Source organism: Xiphophorus maculatus, chromosome 13 (genome assembly GCF_002775205.1).
Source record: "Xiphophorus maculatus strain JP 163 A chromosome 13, X_maculatus-5.0-male, whole genome shotgun sequence".
Taxonomy (NCBI): domain Eukaryota; kingdom Metazoa; phylum Chordata; class Actinopteri; order Cyprinodontiformes; family Poeciliidae; genus Xiphophorus; species Xiphophorus maculatus.
The window spans coordinates 14,293,991-14,310,212 of NC_036455.1; the positions used below are offsets into that span (position 1 = coordinate 14,293,991).

The 16,222-nt window shown below is 44.8% G+C and overlaps 4 protein-coding genes across 5 annotated transcripts; 2 read left to right on the forward strand and 2 right to left on the reverse strand.

Annotated features, from left to right (window-relative positions):
* Positions 1 to 281: 281 nt before the first annotated feature.
* Positions 282 to 4,009, reverse strand: tpmt (thiopurine S-methyltransferase). The gene is made up of 9 exons (XM_005811798.2): positions 3,842 to 4,009; positions 1,826 to 1,948; positions 1,638 to 1,730; positions 1,430 to 1,562; positions 1,066 to 1,118; positions 924 to 998; positions 772 to 857; positions 661 to 705; positions 282 to 568 (listed from the first exon to the last, which is right to left on the reverse strand). The coding sequence occupies exons 2-9, from the start codon at positions 1,921 to 1,923 to the stop codon at positions 447 to 449; spliced, it is 705 nt and encodes a 234-aa protein (XP_005811855.1). The 5' UTR covers positions 1,924 to 1,948; positions 3,842 to 4,009; the 3' UTR covers positions 282 to 446.
* Positions 4,010 to 4,128: 119 nt separating this feature from the next.
* LOC102236789 (claudin-4-like) lies at positions 4,129 to 7,414 on the forward strand. Its single transcript, XM_023344965.1, has one exon. It carries the CDS (start codon positions 5,870 to 5,872, stop codon positions 6,551 to 6,553), a length of 684 nt encoding a protein of 227 aa, XP_023200733.1. The 5' UTR covers positions 4,129 to 5,869; the 3' UTR covers positions 6,554 to 7,414.
* Positions 7,415 to 7,487: 73 nt separating this feature from the next.
* On the reverse strand, positions 7,488 to 10,313 carry c13h1orf109 (chromosome 13 C1orf109 homolog). 2 transcript variants are annotated; one of them, XM_023344966.1, is made up of 5 exons: positions 10,054 to 10,313; positions 9,682 to 9,932; positions 8,724 to 8,903; positions 8,534 to 8,652; positions 7,488 to 7,573 (listed from the first exon to the last, which is right to left on the reverse strand). In XM_023344966.1, the coding sequence occupies exons 2-5, from the start codon at positions 9,930 to 9,932 to the stop codon at positions 7,533 to 7,535; spliced, it is 591 nt and encodes a 196-aa protein (XP_023200734.1). In that variant the 5' UTR covers positions 10,054 to 10,313; the 3' UTR covers positions 7,488 to 7,532. The 2 variants fall into 2 exon arrangements, with proteins under 2 accessions (XP_023200734.1, XP_005811854.1); XM_005811797.2 differs by having other exon boundaries at positions 9,682 to 10,312.
* A 329-nt stretch (positions 10,314 to 10,642) lies between these two features.
* On the forward strand, positions 10,643 to 15,234 carry cdca8 (cell division cycle associated 8). Its single transcript, XM_023344963.1, has 11 exons — positions 10,643 to 10,752; positions 11,011 to 11,103; positions 13,008 to 13,139; positions 13,209 to 13,249; positions 13,325 to 13,400; positions 13,475 to 13,539; positions 13,798 to 13,880; positions 13,961 to 14,059; positions 14,140 to 14,266; positions 14,843 to 14,929; positions 15,008 to 15,234. Exons 2-11 carry the CDS (start codon positions 11,013 to 11,015, stop codon positions 15,041 to 15,043), a joined length of 837 nt encoding a protein of 278 aa, XP_023200731.1. The 5' UTR covers positions 10,643 to 10,752; positions 11,011 to 11,012; the 3' UTR covers positions 15,044 to 15,234.
* The last annotated feature ends 988 nt before the right edge of the window (positions 15,235 to 16,222 follow it).

The window sequence follows — 16,222 nt, forward strand, 5'->3', positions numbered from 1 at the left end:
AAACGCAGCACAAATACTTTTTTTTGCAGCACAAACATTGATGACTTCCTGATTCTCACTAAATGTGTTTATTTTGTAAATGTGAGCAGGGAAACGAAAATCTGCTGCACAAACCTGGTCGTAGTTTAGTTTGATTTGAAGAAGGTGGAGGAACTTGTTGACCTTTCATGACCTCAGGAAACATTTATTAGGTTCTTTCAAATTATAGCAGCACAAACTGAATTTTTGCTGCATAAACTTAGAAGAGTTGATGGAGACCAACTTGAAGAAGCGACAGAACAGATGTTTAAAAAGCAGCTTTATTGTGTGGCTGACAGGAGAACCAGACCGGGTCGGGCTGGCGGGTCAGCGGGCCGGTTTGGGCTGGCGGGTCAGCGGGTCGGGCTGGCGGGTCAGCGGGTCGGGCTGGCGGGTCAGCGGGTCGGGTCGGGCTGGCCAGTCGGACGTCAGTTGGCCGCCCTCAGGGTGAGGAGGTGGACGTTTTCCGTCAGCGCCTCCAGCCCCCAGGCCCTCTGTCGGTCTGTCAGCGCGTCCACAGACTGCAGCAGCTTCATGTCACACCTGCTGCCTGCAACGCAACAAGTCGTCCCAGTAAATACCCAGGACCTGCTGCTGCTGGGATCAGGCTACTTCCTGGTCCAGACTGGAGCCCAGACTCACCAAACAAACTCTGGACTTGTTCTTCGGGGACGTAGAACGGAGGACCTGCAGGACGGACACGGTGAGCGCCACAGCACGACGCCGCGTCTTACGGTTTCCACGGTAACCCACCTTTATAGCGCTCTGGATTGTAGAGCAACGTGTCCAGCAGGTATCTGCAGTCTGGAGCCATCAGAGAGACGATCAGAGCCGCGTACCTGCAGGACGGAGGACACGTCAGGACCGGGAGACACGCTGAGGGACGCCGGGACGTTTGGACTCACCGGTCCCTGTCCTGGGCGTTGATGGCCACCAGAGAGCCTCTGTCCCAGATCGCCCCAAACCGACCCGCCACAGCGCTGCAGCACAAACAGAACCGCTCAGAGACAGCAGACGTCTCCCTGAACGTCCAGCGGGACAACTCACCTGGAGAAGCTGAACAGGTCGCACTGGTACAGGGACACGGAGCGGTCCGAGTTCTGGACAGTATAAAGACACAGATGGAGATCTGCTGTTACTGACAGCAGGCACACCCAAACAGAACCAGGAGAACCAGCAGGAGAACCAGCTGGGTTCTGCAGATTATCTACAGGTGGCTGCAGCTGCAGAACTTTCTGAGCTCCACTGATTGACCTGCATCCTGCAGAACCGCCGGCATCAGAAGTTAAACCTGTTGAGTTCCAGATCATCTCTGGAGATAAACTGGAAACCAGTCAGACAACTGTACTGGGAGGAAACCAGTCAGACTGAATGAACCCAAACAGCCACTCCGGTCCCCAGGTCGACCCACCTGGAAGACTTTGGCCCCGGGGACGGCGGGGACGTCCTCCTCGCTGAACGTCATGTTGTTCTCCTGGAAGAACTGTCTGATGGCCGTCTCTGAAATCTCCACGCCGACCACCGAGTGACCCAGATCCGCCAACCTGAGCCGGGTCAGACACAGCCAGCTGATGAACACGAACCGGATTGGACCGGATCGGACCGGATCAGGTTCCTACCACTTCATGTCCACAGATTTCCCACACAGAGGGAAGAACCACCGGACAACGCTCCGTCCGTTCACCACCGCCTCATAGTTCGTCTGCAGCATGCTGTCGGACATGGGAGATGTTCAGGTTCTGATTGGTTCTACCTCAGTTGAGTTCTGACCCGGCTGGCTCTCCGGACACGCCGTAGCCACGGTTACCTGTGGACCTCCGGCTGATGGAAGCCGATCTTGTTCTCCTGCCAGCGCTGGCTCCACTCCGACAGCTCCATGACCCGGTCGGCCTGCTGCTCCAGCATCCTGCCGAGGTTCCCCTGAGCAAGGCTGCAGCAGGAACACAGAGACACATTCAGAGTCAGGCCAGCAGGGGGAGCAGCTGGGAACACCTGGTCCAGATTGGACCTCTACTGGTTTAACTGGTCCAGCTGCTTAATGTGACCTCCACCTGGGATCTGAACACCCAGCAGTTCCCCTTCTCCTTATTGGTGGTTGGCAAAGAACAAATTGGGTCATTACTGGCACCAACTGGTCTGGGTTCTGGACCAGAGCGTCACTGGACGGTTGCATCCAATCATATAAATGTGTTATCCGTTTTCTAGGCACATCAATTAAGTGTTTACCTTCAGTTGGTATAGAAACTGCTATATGTATCAAATTTGACTTCCTGATTTAGCGCCTTGAAATTTGGCCTCTGTCTCTTTAAGAAGCTCCGCCTCCAGGAAGTCGTCCCAACATGGCTCCTCTATTAACCCTTTAAGGTTTTTTACCAGCGTTGCTCTGAGCAGCAGCTCCTATAATGAGCTCACCAGTGGTTTGCTACTTGCTGCTGGCTAGTCTGAAAGAGCTGAGTGGGGGAGGAGCTAAACCTCGAAGGCGGGGCTAGGTCCACCCAGACATTATGCAGCTGAATGGTTGCCATGGAGATTAAAGGATTTCTCAAACATACATGAAAGCAACACTGCAGGTTTGTTTCTAATGAGGGAAAAACGTGAAAACATGAAGGAAAGATAAAAACAAAGCTGCTTTAATGTGACACTGGCCCTTTAATCCAAGATAAAGATTAGGAAGGTTTTGACTGCAGCAGCTACATATAAACAATAAGTTTAACAATCACACTTTGAACATGGACGTGACTTTTGCGTCTGCTTGGACTGAAGTAAATGTCTCTGGGAAAACGAGATGCCTTTAGCTCAGAGTCCAGGTCAGAGGTCACACTCAGACGTTGTGTAACGTTGAAATGTCTCCTCCCACTCATCAGATGAGGGAATTGAAATCTGGGGAAACGACGGACAGCCTTTAAAAAACGGTAAAATTTAACATTGTACACATTTCTTTACCTGTTGTAAAAGTGATCACACCGCCTCCACTGCTTCAGTTAAATACCCACAATCCTTTGCTGCATTCCCCTTACTGTCACATGACCAAACAAATACCCCCCCACCACAAACAAACGGTCACAAGATGGAAGGAAATGTCTTTACGGTTTGTTTCTTTGAGCTCAGTTTATCTTTGGTCATTTATAATCTTTGGGTTAAAACATAAAACAAAACTATTTTTCTAATATATCCTGGAACTCCTCCTGTTTTTAACTCGGTCCATCACAATCTCTAAGAAATATTACATTTTGTCCAAAGACATTTAATCCTCAGTTTTTACCAGTAATTAAATTAAATGTAGTTTCAGTTTAATTCGGTTCTGGCCTACCTCATATTTCTGACGCAGTAATCTGATCTAAATAATCTATAATCTCACATTCTCCATGATGATAGATTATGTTCTGTTCAGTCCTGTTCTTCTTATCTCTCTTGTCTTTCTGTGAATTATTTTCTTTTTTCATGCAGTGTTTTTTTCCATCTCTCCTCCATTTTTCGTTTTATTAAAGCTCATAATTATTTAGTAATATATAGTAAATATATTTTTAAATGAATCCAGAACCGGGACATAAATTACTAATATATTTCTGGACCTGCAGTGGCTTCATCAATTCCTGAATCATTTCTCCTTTCCAACTTTGAAATCTGCGGTACCACCGGTTTATGGCTGTGTAACTGGTACCGGTTCTGGTTTCCCTGTGTGGGCCAGCGGCTCACCTGCCGGCGGTCATTTGACTCAAGAGCAGACGGAGCACACCTGAGGTCAACATGTCGGACCGGAAGCTCACCTTTCTCGCAGAAATCAGCTGATAAGCGGGTGAATTTGTCCAGAGTTCAGACTTACTTTCTCCTTCTTCTTCGTGTGTTGAATAGTTCGGAGTGACAGTTGATCAGTTGATCAGTTGATCAGAGTTGCTGCTGCTAAGGATCAACTCTTTCTGCTCCACCATCCCGGTGTTATTATAAATATGCCGCCGCTGCTGTTTCTTCCTTCCTCTTTCTGCTGCTGTTTATGCAAATAGATCCAACTGGAAAAGCGGAAGTAGTTAAAAAAATCTGTCGTGGGACCGCCTTCAAAAGAGTTCAGATATAAAATCATTTATAATATTTTAATTGGTTCAAAACACAACAACGCTCCAATCTGATCAATAACAGGTGATTTACAGCTTTTAACAAAAGCTGTAAATAAAGACCAAAACAAAACTACTTGTCGTTTAGTCGCAACAGCTCCCCCTGCTGCTTAGCGTTAGGAATTGCTGGAACTGAACGTTTTACTTGCTACGTACTGGTACTAAAATCAATATTCTGAAGACAAATACATGTCCATATTATTCTTATAAACACTTTAAAACTATAGAAAAATGAAGCTCAAGGAATTTCAATAATTACTTTGTTCATGTTGCTTCAATGTTGACCAGAGATTATTGTTCCTGAAGACATAACTGGTAATATTCCACTGACCTGTTATCACTACTTTAATGTCTGCATGTTGCGTTAAATTGATGCCATTTAAATGAAGAGAAATTTTACAGCAAAGTTTTAACTGAGATAAACTCAAAGAAATGATGAAAGTTCTGGATTTCAAACAGATACTCAGCAGCAAAGCAAATTAAAAAATACCAGAAAAATTAATGGATTGATAAATCCAATAATTCATATAATTTCCAACAAACAGGTCAGAATGTATTTCTAGTATTTTTAGTGTATGTTGAAATTCAAAGCAGATATTTCAGAAAAAAAGAGTAAAAAACTGCATTTGTTATTAAATCTATATTTAGAAACATTAGTTGGTTCATAAACCTTTTATAGTTACACATTTTTCTGGTGATAAATTTTCCCATAAGTTATTGACATAAAGGATAATATTGTTGTTTTGAGACCATTTTCCAGTAATGTAATAAAGCAAGAACAGATTCTCACAGATCAGTAAACTTTAAATTCTCATAAACATTTAACAGTGGAACTGAAAAATAAATAAACATCAAATAAAATGAATTATGAAGTTTATGGAAACTAATTTATCCTTCAAAAAACTAAAAATTTTAATTATTCAGGAAAAAACAAAACAATCCCAGAAATAAATCCAGTTGACCTCTGGCAGAAGGTCACACACACACACACACACACACACACACACACACACACACACACACACACACACACACACACACACACAGAGGTGTCTAGTTCTGAGAGTGAGTCTCTATGTGACTCACTCTCAGAACCAGAACCCTGGATCTGGGGAACGTTGAATATTTCGCTGGAGAAACAAAAAGCCCCTTCCTTTCTGCTGTCCGTTTATCGTCTCCGGTTGCCATGGCCACGGTTACCGAGGAGCCGGCCGGCAACCGGAGAAAGGAAACCCGAGCAGCAGAACCTGGAAGCCTCCATCTTTAATTCATGGAGCGAATGTTTATCAGCAGCTCCGGGTCCGTGTTTCCAGACCCAATCCGTCCGTCCAGCCGTCTGAAGCCCGTCTGACCCGTCTGGGCTCGGCGCCGGGGGAGGGGTGGCTCTCCGTTCAGACCGACTCTTTGTTCCCAGCAGACCCTCCAGCTGCAGTCGGCTCCGTCCAGGATCTGGAAAACCGGGAATTTCTTCAGCAGGACTGACTCTGGACCCTGAAGCCGGCGGTTCTGACCCGGATCGAGGCCGGACCGCAGCCCGGTTTCACTGTTGGAGCGACAACAGCGGGTCGGATCAGTTTCTGTCACCCGAGCAGCAGACAGGCGGATCAGGGTTCTGACCGGGGCCGGGATGTCCGGACGGGTCCGGAAGAGAACCTGAACATGGCCGCCTGCGGACCGTAGAGCAGCCAGCAGAACCAGTCCGACCAGAGTTCCCAGCAGACGTTCCAGAAGAGTCCGTTGCCATGGTGAACACGGGGATGCAGCTGATCAGCTTCACCTGCGCGGTGACGGGCTGGATCATGGCCATTGCCGTGACGGCGCTGCCGCAGTGGAAGGTGTCGGCGTTCATCGGGAACAACATCCTGACGTCGGAGATGAAGTGGGAGGGAATCTGGATGAACTGCGTGTACCAGACCACCGGACACATGCAGTGCAAGACCTACGACTCCATGCTGGCGCTGCCGCCCGACATCCAGGCGGCGCGCGCCCTCATGTGCCTCGCCATCTTCATGGGCTGGCTGTCCTGCACCGTGTCCTGCTGCGGCATGAAGTGCACCACCTGCGCCGGCGACGACCGCCGCGCCAAGGCCGGCATCGCGCTGGCCGGCGGCGTCCTCTTCATCCTGACGGGGCTGTGCGTCCTCATCCCCGTCTCCTGGACCGCCAACACCGTGGTGCAGGACTTCTACAACCCAAACGTTCCCGTCATGCACAAGCGGGAGCTGGGCCAGGCCATCTACCTGGGCTGGGCCGCCGCCGTCATCCTGATGATCAGCGGCGCCGTCCTGAGCAGCACCTGCCCTCTGATGGAGCGCGGCGGCCGCTACCGCCGAGGGTACATCGGCAGGAGCTTCGCCAACTCGCCGGCGCCAGAGCCGCCGAAGCCCATCGCCTCCAACAGCCTACCGATGAAGGAGTACGTGTAGCAGGAGGAGGAGGAGGAGATCTTCCTCACGCTGCTAAAACACAAACCCTCACCAAGTGATTTCGTCTCGTTCTTTGATTCTCTGGGATTAAAATTGAACCAACTTCCAACTCCGTTTGTCACAATAACAAATTATATGATAAATTATCCCGATAAACAATAAATCTATTAACCACTTGACAAATTAAAACGACAAGTAATTTTTATTTGCTTGGTTTTTCTCTTTCTACTTGAAACTGGATGATAAAATTCTTCAGTTTGGTGTTTTTTTAATAATTGATTTTATTTGTTTTGTTTATGTATTATGAATATTTAAATCGTCATCCAGCTCCACTGTTGAATGTTTGTTGGAGTTTAAAGTGTATTTGTCTCTCAGAGTGTGTTCTTGCATTATTTTTCTGTAATTTTATAACAATATTATCGTTTATCACAATAACTTCTGGGATAATTTATCGTCCAGTAAGATGTGTTATTGTGACAGACCATTTCTAAGTTAAATAACTGATAAATTAACTTTAATTTTATTAAAATAACACTAAAGACTTGAACTGTTCAATATTCAAAATAAAAACAAAACAACCAAAAACAATAAATAAACAAATGGATTAAACAAAACTGCATCATTTCCATCAGAATGGAAATGATTATAATTTATGATGCGACTGATTGAGAATCTGGACAGAAATTCTTGGTAATATTTGTGTTTTTGCAGTGAGTCGTGATCGTTTCCTGGTTCCTGATCAGTTTCCTGGTTCCTGATCCGTTTCTCTGGTTCCTGATCCGTTTCTCTGGTTTGTGTTCAGTTCTTATTCCTGATGTGTCAGCGTGTGCTGTGGTCCAATAAAACCAACTTAGACCTGAAGACGTGTCTCTTTCTGGGTCTGATCAGTTCAGCCGGTTCTGATACCAACCGGTTCTGATCCAGTAGCGGGTCTGATGGATTCATCTGGTTCTGATCCAGTAGCGGGTCAGAGGTCGGATCACTGGGACTCCAGGAAGAAGGCCAGTCTGCACAGATTATCTGGAAGGAGACAGAGACCCGGTCCAGTTTCATATGGCAGGCTGTTTTAGCATATAATCGGTTTCGTCTGCCCTCCTGTAATTACACTCCGGGTGTCCAGTTTGGACTCTACACGGCTACATCACCACCAACCTGAACGATAATTAAACATATCACCATTTTAGGGCTGAGACTAACGTTCGTTTCAGTAATCGATTATTCTGATGACTGATCAATTTTCAGATTTTTCATTTAACCACTTAAGCTTATTTAATCAATATTAGAAAGAAAAAACTGCATATGAAGAATTTTTTGCTAATTTCTTTATTGGAGTAGAAAATAAAGATTTTATTGCCTAAAATGTAAAAAAGCATTCAGTTAGTGAATGTTTGATCATTTGTAGCATCTGCAGCTAAATAAATCAACATCAGGTTTTCTTTCTTCTTGCCCTACTACCAATACTGATGATTAATTATTGATTGATAATTGGATGCAAAATGTGATTAATAGAAGATTTTCTGCAGAAACATGTTTTGTTGTAAACAGATTTACAGATAAATTAGTTTTTTTTATCTTAAGTGCAAAATGTTTACATTTTTGGTATTTATTTTGAGTATTTTCTAGTCAGAATAAAAAGTCAGATGTGTTAAATCTACTTCATGATGTGTCACAATTTAACTGTTTACATCTGAAACATGTTTCAGATAGTCACTACTTTCTTGCAGACATCTTGAATTGAAGCTTCCATACTAGGCTCGGTCCAGCCAGGCAACAGCTGAATGGTTGCCATAGAAATTAAAAGATTTCTCAAACATGAATGGAAGAATCAAAAACACATTATAACATGATGATTTTAAATGATACTGGCCCTTTAATTAACTTTTATCTCTAGTCATTAATCCATTTCACATATCGGTGAAGCAGATTTTATGTAATAACGGCCTGCCATAGGTTCATGACTCAGGTGAGTGATGACCTCACCTGTGATTTGCTGCTCTGCATCAGGAGAGTCCAGACTCCTCCAGGCCTTGGCCGCGCCCTCCAGCTGCGCGCGGTCGTCCCGCCTCAGCGTCAGCAGCAGAGTCTTCCTCTGCAGGAACCTGGCCAAGCGTTCAGGAGAACTCACAAACCCTACGGCACTCAAACGCCTCACAGAGAGCAGGTAGGATACTGCCGTCTGTAGAAACGCTCGGCGTCCTGAAGCCACTCCAACATGTCGGCGAGCGACGGAGCGACGGAGGAGCGCTGTGTCGCCACGGCAACATCCAGGCCGTCTGCAGAGTCCTGGTAGAGCTGCAGGGCGGCAGAAACATGGCCGCCGACGGAGTCCCTGATGGACTGGAGGCAGGACCTGGAGGAGATGACCAATCAGAACGGACCGTCAGCTGGAGTCTCTTTAGATTAAACTGTGAAACACAAAATGTTACCAGGGACGTTTGGTCTGGTTTAAAGTGCAAATATCTCTTCAAATAAGACAAAACTAACTAATAAGTAACTGGGCTAGTTTAGTTACATTTCCAGATTATTTCACCTTCAACAGGGAAAAATGTTTTGTTGTAACTGAAATAATATAGTAATAGTTGAACCAGAACTTTTTCATCAATATGAAGGAATTAAAACAAACTCATATATTAAACTTACTGATTAGTTTTGTCTTATTTCAAATGTACTGAGAAACTAGACAGAAATGACCTGGTCAGAGTTTGTGTTTTTGCAGTGTAGAAGCTCAGCTCTTTGTAACTGCATCAACTTCCAAACTTACTACAGAAAGCCCAGTTTGTGCCATTTTTGTACTGCGGTTGAGGGCCACACAAAACCCCTCTAAGGGCCTCAAATGGCCCCCGGGCCACACGCTGAACACCGCTGTTTTAGGACTTCTATTTTTAATTTATTGACCAGGTTATTGATTTCTGTTATTAAATATGACCAATAATGTCTGCTGATTGCTGAATTATTCTTCTCAGAGAATAATAATAATAATCTTCAGGAATATCTGGACTTGCTCTTGTCATCATTGTTGTCTCCAACACGGCCACTAGGTGTCAGTAACCATTTAAATCATTACAACCTGTGGTTTACATATTCTGGGGACATCTGGGTGTCTCAGTCGGTCCTGATGGTCCACTCACATCCTGTCCCTGAGTCTCTGCAGCAGCAGGTCCACAGCCTGCAGCAGCTGGAACTGCAGCCGCTCCTGGAGGTCCGGGAACGCCCGGAGCGGCGTGTCGGAGACCCGGACCCGGGACAGAGCATTCATCTGCTCCCCCAGGTTCCCCAGAGACTCCATGAGCGGGTCGCACTCCTCCAGCACGCTCCTCCACGCCGCCCGCTGGTCCCGGAGAGCCACGAAGCTCCTCCTGACCGCCCCCTGCAGGGACATCTGGCCGATAAAGTTTATGGTCAATTCGCTATGAAAGCAGACACGAGTCCGCAAGAGAAAGGAAATAATACCCCAATATTTCAGATTTACATAAAGGTTAAAGGTCAAATGATTCACTAACCAGAGCTCTATCTATGCAGGGTTCAGCTAAGATTTAAAAACCCAAATACTTTCCGCCTTTAAGCCACCAAGCTGCAACACGCGTTCGCCATGACGCTTCGAACTGTTTCCGGTCTGCTGATGTAAACAATAATTTGTGGTACCTTCAATGTACCTTAAAATACTGTGGAAAATCAACAACTTGAATTTTCTTTTCTGTAAAATATTCAATTTCTGGAACACCTTGGAATCCCAAACAGAAAAACTCCAGGTTGGGATACGATTCAAAGAGCTATTTTCTGCAAAGGAACTGTGCGTCCTGTACATTTTCCACTATTCTCAACGTTTTGCTTTATCTTTCATAAATAATATCCTTTACCATTTCCAAGCTGTTTTACTGTCAAACTTATTTTTTGTTAAATTTTAACAGTTATCTTTACACGCGTCTTTTCTTTGAAATGGTTTAAAATCTTAAAAACAAATTATTATCAGCAAAATGTGCGCAACTAAACACGATATGGACGAAATTCCGAGTTCATATGTACAATTAAATGCAGCATGAAAACAAACCAATCGCGATCAACGTTTTCTGATCCTGAAGGACAAACGTGCGCTTTGATTGGCCCAGGGGATGTTTCGGTCACTTCCACCACAGAGATTTGAAAACTGCAAGGAGAAGGAGGGAGAGCAAACCTAAAGAAGAAGAAACGTTGATTTTCAGGTATTATACTCTTCAATAAAATGTTCTATGGTTGGTTGTTAGATTTTCTAAGATGTTTTGAGATGATGTGAGTTTTGTGAGCTCAGCTGTTGACCGATAATCAGCCGTGAATAGCTGGTTCTCTTGTTGCTAACATGCTAACCAACGGAGAGAACCTGCTGCTACCGTTAAACCCTCCATATTGATGCCCTTAACGGTTATTCTGTCTGTTAAAACGAGCTCTGCTGTGTGTTTAATGGCTGACTCGGTGTCCTGCAGACATGGCTCCCAGGAAAAGAACCACGAGGCAGCAGAAAAACAGCTTGAAAACGGCTAAGCTGGAGGCTTTTCTGCAGGACTTCGACCATGAAGGTATGACTCCAATTAGAGGAAATAACTTTAGAAACTCATTTTCTGCTGGACTGAAGTATCTGCAAACAAATAGATATAATGTATTGTAATGACACCAACACTGCAGATGTAGTCCCGCCAACAGGGTTTATTAGAAATAATTACAAGCTGCTATTTCTGAGGCTGCAGCTCACGCCTCTAACAAACGGACACAATCAACTGTTAGATTCACTGCTAACTCCCCCCTGAACTTTTCCCCACTTCCGGTCCGGGTCCTGCCGCTCCACCGATCCCCCCCCACATGACAGGATTATCACATGTGAGCGGGATCCAGCAGAGTCAGACAGGGGAAGCCCATAACTCTACATATAACAGAAAGGATCACATTGCAACTTATAGCAAATACAAATAACCATATGGACCCCAGCAGAACTAAAACACAGAATCGTTACAGTATTTTCTCTGTCTATTAAATAACGAACCGTGGATCCGTTTTTAGGGCCGTATCTGATCCGATTCTGTTTGGGCTGAATCGTTCCCACTTGATTCCTTTTCTTCCTAAATTCTGGGATTTTCTCTGATTTTCTCTGACCTGCAGAGGCCAGGAAACCGCTTTGCTTCCGTTTGTTATGTCACTTGCAAACCTTTTAACTCAGTCTGAGCTGTTTGATTAATACAGTTAACTTGGTGTTATTTTAAATGTTCTCCATAAAGTGAATTTGAACCTAGAGAGTAATTTATTACATGAACCAGCCTCCAGTCTCCTGCTGTCCATCACTCTCCCTTCCTGCAGCATCTCAGCCCGTCCTCCATGGTTCTGTTGGACTGGACTGGATCCTTGCTGCTGACTTGAGGAAGCAGACTTTTCCTACATGGAGTTGCATTTTGTTTTATCGAGAAGGATAAACTGTAAAGTCCAATCCTCTGACAGAGTCTGACTTCTTAGCAGGGCATAAAGCGTCTTCTGCTGATTCTTCTTCTCATCTAGTTTCATCTAAACATGTAAAATCTCAAGACATGTTCCTGTTTTAATGTTTCAACATTTTTGGGTTTATTGAGATAAAAAAAAGTGCTAAGAAACTAAATATGAGACCATAATAAATGTTAGGTGTACTTTTAAACCTTTTAGCAAAGAGGCTGTATAATGTTAAAAGAGGAGGTAAAATAAATAAAAATGAAACATGCAAAAGTTTTAGCAGCTTCAGGGTGAGAAACAGAGGAAATGCCTCCTGTCTGCTGAACCTGCAGACAAACTGCAGTAGATCCAAACCGGTCAGAGCCGCTGGTGGGGATTAAACCTCTCCAGCAGATCAACAGTTTTGGGTTTTTTATTGTAGTTTAGTTTTATTTTGTTGTGACCTTTTGTCTAATTCAGTTATTTTGAATTAGTTTTTAGAGGGTTTGTTTGGTTACTGGCTCAGTTTAGTTTTTATTAGTAGTTTTAGTTTTTTCATACGTTGGTTCATTTTAGGTGATTTATGTTTCGATTGGGTAAAAAATACTCAACAGAACAAATAATTTATAAAAACTGTATTTAGTTATACAATAACAGACTCTGGAGTTTCTGCTGTGGATATTTTGCTGATGGAAAGTGTCTGTGGAGGAAAACATAACAGCTGCACATCAGTTTGAAAGGCTAATAAATGGATTCATAAACACAAAAATGAAGGATATTATATCTATAATTTAAATATGTTTAATAAACCTACAGTATAGTACCAGTTAGTTATAGTTTTCTTCATTAATTACTGTTTTTATTTCAGTTAACAAAAAATGTTTTCTCAATTTTGTTTTTGGTGGTTTTGTTAGTTCTAGTGAACCATTATCAGCTTAGTTTCACTGAACTCCCTAAACCCGCTGAGAAACTGAGATCTCTTCTTCCTCCTCTTCTTCCTCCTTCTTCACCGCGCTGTCTGTTTGTGCAGTGAAGACCAGAGTGGACCGGATGAGGGAGAAGATCGACCATTTGCTGAAGGACGTGGATAACAACTACAACATGGCTCTGATCAAGCTGCCCAGAGCCGTGAGGCAGCAGGTCTGGCTGCAGCTCTGCAGCAGTGAGTCCCGTCAGTCAGGAAGCTCCGCCCTCCTCCGTCTCGCTCTGATTGTTCCGTTTCTCTCTGCAGATCCAGACAAATCCAACACTGCAGAGGTAGACAATGTAAAGGTGAGCATGCTCTTCGTCTCTCCTCCTCACCTGAAGGTCCGGCTGTGCTAACCCGACGCTGTTTCCTCTGAGCAGAGGCAGGAGGAGGCCGCCATCTTGGAAAGCATGGTGGTGGAGGACCACGCCGTCCTCCTCAAGTCCGCCAAGAAAAGTCAGTGAAAGTGTCCGGTTCTGTTGGAGCGCGGTATATTTCTGCTGCTGAGTCTGTTCTGGTTCCTCCTGCAGCCACCAGGAAGAAAGGCAGAGCCAAGTCCGGCTGCGACGAAAACGTCCTGAACTCCACCAGGAAGGTTCGTCATGTTGGGCCGGTTTACTTTGTGTCGCTACTTTAGAAATATTCTTCATTGTGACGTTGCTGTGATCATTCTGATGACGAGCAGAGGGAACGCTTTGTGTTTATGTAGGGAAGGAAATGTGACGTTTTGTTACTCGCCATATTGATCATAGGAAAGTGTTTAACTGCCAGAGCTTGGAAATAAATTCAGGAGCCGTTCCTGGTTGTAACGAGACGACGTCTTGGTTCTGTTTGCTTCATGGTTCTGATTCAGACCCGGACAGCCAGAAAGCCCCCGTCTACAACAAAGAGGTCAAAGGTTCTGGGTGTGAGCAAGGAGGGCAGCACCATCAGACGGTGAGCGCATTGACTCCTCCCCCTCTGTGTAGACCACGCCCCTTTTGGGCCCCACCCTTCTGAGCTTCCTGTGTGTTCAGCTCCAACAGGAAGCCTCTGGTGACCCCGGCCCGGAACCTGCTGGACTCCTCCCTGATGATGGGCTCCACCCCCCTCATCACGCCGCGTTTCGACCCCAGGTAAGACTCACCTGGTCAGACTCACCTGGCCGGCCGGGCCGCGGCGTTGTGGCACCGGCCTCATGGCTCTGCCTCCTCAGACTGCCGAAGACGCCCGCTGTCAGAGTCCCGCGCCACAAGGAGCGGGTCTTCAGCATGTCGGTCAACGGCTCCCCCATCCAGGCAGGAAGTGACATCATCATCAACGTTCCAGTCGCCAATGGAGAGGTGAGTGTTTGTGTCCCGTCACCGTCAGCTAATTAGCGCTTGTGCTAACAGAAATACACTCAGAGGACATTTTTGTTCCTTTTTTCTTCCTGTGTCGTTGTAATCATATAAATATTAAATGATTTAAATCGAATAACAAGAAATAAAGATAAAAACAATTTAACTGCATTTTGCAGGAATGCTTCTGAAAAAATCCAGTAAATATGTACAATAATCAAACATGAGAAATAAACTGTTTCCTATGAACATAAGGTGTTTATTCACATTAAACACATTTAATCTCAGAAAAGACTGAGAATAAATGTCTTTTTGTCCCTGATTGGTCCACTAGAGGGCGCACTGACGGTAGCTACAGGCTAACCGTCTGCTGAGTCCAACTCAAAATGTTCTACTTAAATTATGACAATTATTGTTCAGTAAGAGAATTATTAATAGGTGATCTTATAACGAGGAGCATTTTAATTATTACATATTATGAATATTTTAGACTCTGATACGTTTTAAGAATAATCTGGAAGTATTTCTTCAGTCATGCTAATGAGCCAAAGGATCTGTAACCCGACCTTTGACCCTCAGAGCATCCAGCTGCTGGCCAGTGAGATGGACTCTCTGGACCTGAAGCTGCTGGACGAGTCGGCGCTGAGGAGCATCCGGCTGCTGAAGGTGGGTCCATCACTTCCTCTGCATCACTTCCTGTCTCTGCGGGCCAGAATCATTCTCTTCTTCTGTGGTTTCTGACAGAACCGCCTGACCACGCTCTGCGGCCCGTCGGAGTAGCAGCAGCTGGAGCTCTGGCCCGCTTTCATGTTCTTGTTTTTAGATGTGATTTTTTTTGTTTTGGTTTGTTTTTTTACTGGTTTTAGTTTTTTGTAAATGTCCTGCTAAAGAATCGATCAGAACTGAGATCCATTTGATCCAGAACAAGTTCTGTAAATATTCCATGTTTCAATAAAACCAGTAGAACCTCATCCTGCCGGTTCTGTCTGTCTGAGCATCAAACTTCTGGTTCTGTTGGGACTCTGGCCCGTTTTAACCAGTCAGAACCTGGAGAAAATTCATCAGAACCAAATAAATAGACTTTATTTCTATAAGAGAGAAGAACCTCCATGAAGCCCAGAGAGGTCAAAGCTCTGGATCCAGAACTCTGGACCTGACCCTTCAGAATCTCTGGGTCAGTTCTGATGCAGCTTCACGTCTGAACGGGTCCGGGTCAATGAATCAGAACATCAGTGTTGGGAGTTCTGTTGAAAAAGAAGAAAGTGGAGTTCGTTCCTCAGAGAGAAATCATCGATTCTGTTGGTTCTGATGATCCAGAACCTCAGAATACCACACCATAAAAATGATTTGTATCCAGAAATCCGGACCTGCAGAACAGAATCTCCAGGTTCTGTTCAGTAACGGTACCTTTTCTCCTCAGCCCAGATAAGGTGGATCTCATTTTTTCTCTGGTTCTTTAGTGGCTTAACATGACTGGATTATCCCTGTGAGCGTTCATTCATTCATCAGCGTGTTGCTGATGAATGAATGAATGAATGAATGACCAGTTTGAGGCGGAAACGCAGAGACGTTTTCAGATCCAGCTGCAGTTCGGCGCCGTGGGCAGCAGGGGGCAGCATGTCGCCATGTGTGGGTTAATCCTCCTGGTTCTGAACGGATTCGGTCCAATTTCACTCAACTGGCTGGAAGATGAGCTGTTTGAACCTCTGGGTAGGTTTTCAGTTTGGTTCCGAGACGGTCCAGTATGGTCGGGTCGGGTCGTGACGTCACAGAGCCGAACTGATTGCGTTGCTTGTAAAGTTACAGTCAGAAATGAATTTAAGTAAAATTTGGTTTATTTAATCTGTCGGGAAAAGTTTGGGGTTAATTTTTCAAACTCATATTTTCACCATATTATTCATTAATTAAATATTTATTTAGCTCCAAATCAAATATTTAGCTAATTATTCAGGTTGAAGC

Bases quoted from the DNA above. Each gene is read 5' to 3' on its own strand.
- tpmt (XM_005811798.2), bottom strand. From the start codon at position 1,923: ATGCTGGAGCAGCAGGCCGACCGGGTCATGGAGCTGTCGGAGTGGAGC. The intron at 1,731-1,825 runs GTAACCGTGGCT...CATGTCCGACAG, and splicing joins CATCAGCCGGAGGTCCACAG to CATGCTGCAGACGAACTATG. The intron at 569-660 runs GTGAGTCTGGGC...GTTGCGTTGCAG, and splicing joins ACAAGTCCAGAGTTTGTTTG to GCAGCAGGTGTGACATGAAG.
- LOC102236789 (XM_023344965.1), top strand. From the start codon at position 5,870: ATGGTGAACACGGGGATGCAGCTGATCAGCTTCACCTGCGCGGTGACG.
- c13h1orf109 (XM_023344966.1), bottom strand. From the start codon at position 9,932: ATGTCCCTGCAGGGGGCGGTCAGGAGGAGCTTCGTGGCTCTCCGGGAC. The intron at 8,653-8,723 runs GTATCCTACCTG...ACGCTTGGCCAG, and splicing joins GAGCGTTTCTACAGACGGCA to GTTCCTGCAGAGGAAGACTC. The intron at 7,574-8,533 runs GTGAGGTCATCA...GTCTCCTTCCAG, and splicing joins TGCAGAGCAGCAAATCACAG to ATAATCTGTGCAGACTGGCC.
- cdca8 (XM_023344963.1), top strand. From the start codon at position 11,013: ATGGCTCCCAGGAAAAGAACCACGAGGCAGCAGAAAAACAGCTTGAAA. The intron at 13,140-13,208 runs GTGAGTCCCGTC...TTCTCTCTGCAG, and splicing joins CTGGCTGCAGCTCTGCAGCA to ATCCAGACAAATCCAACACT. The intron at 13,250-13,324 runs GTGAGCATGCTC...TCCTCTGAGCAG, and splicing joins CAGAGGTAGACAATGTAAAG to AGGCAGGAGGAGGCCGCCAT.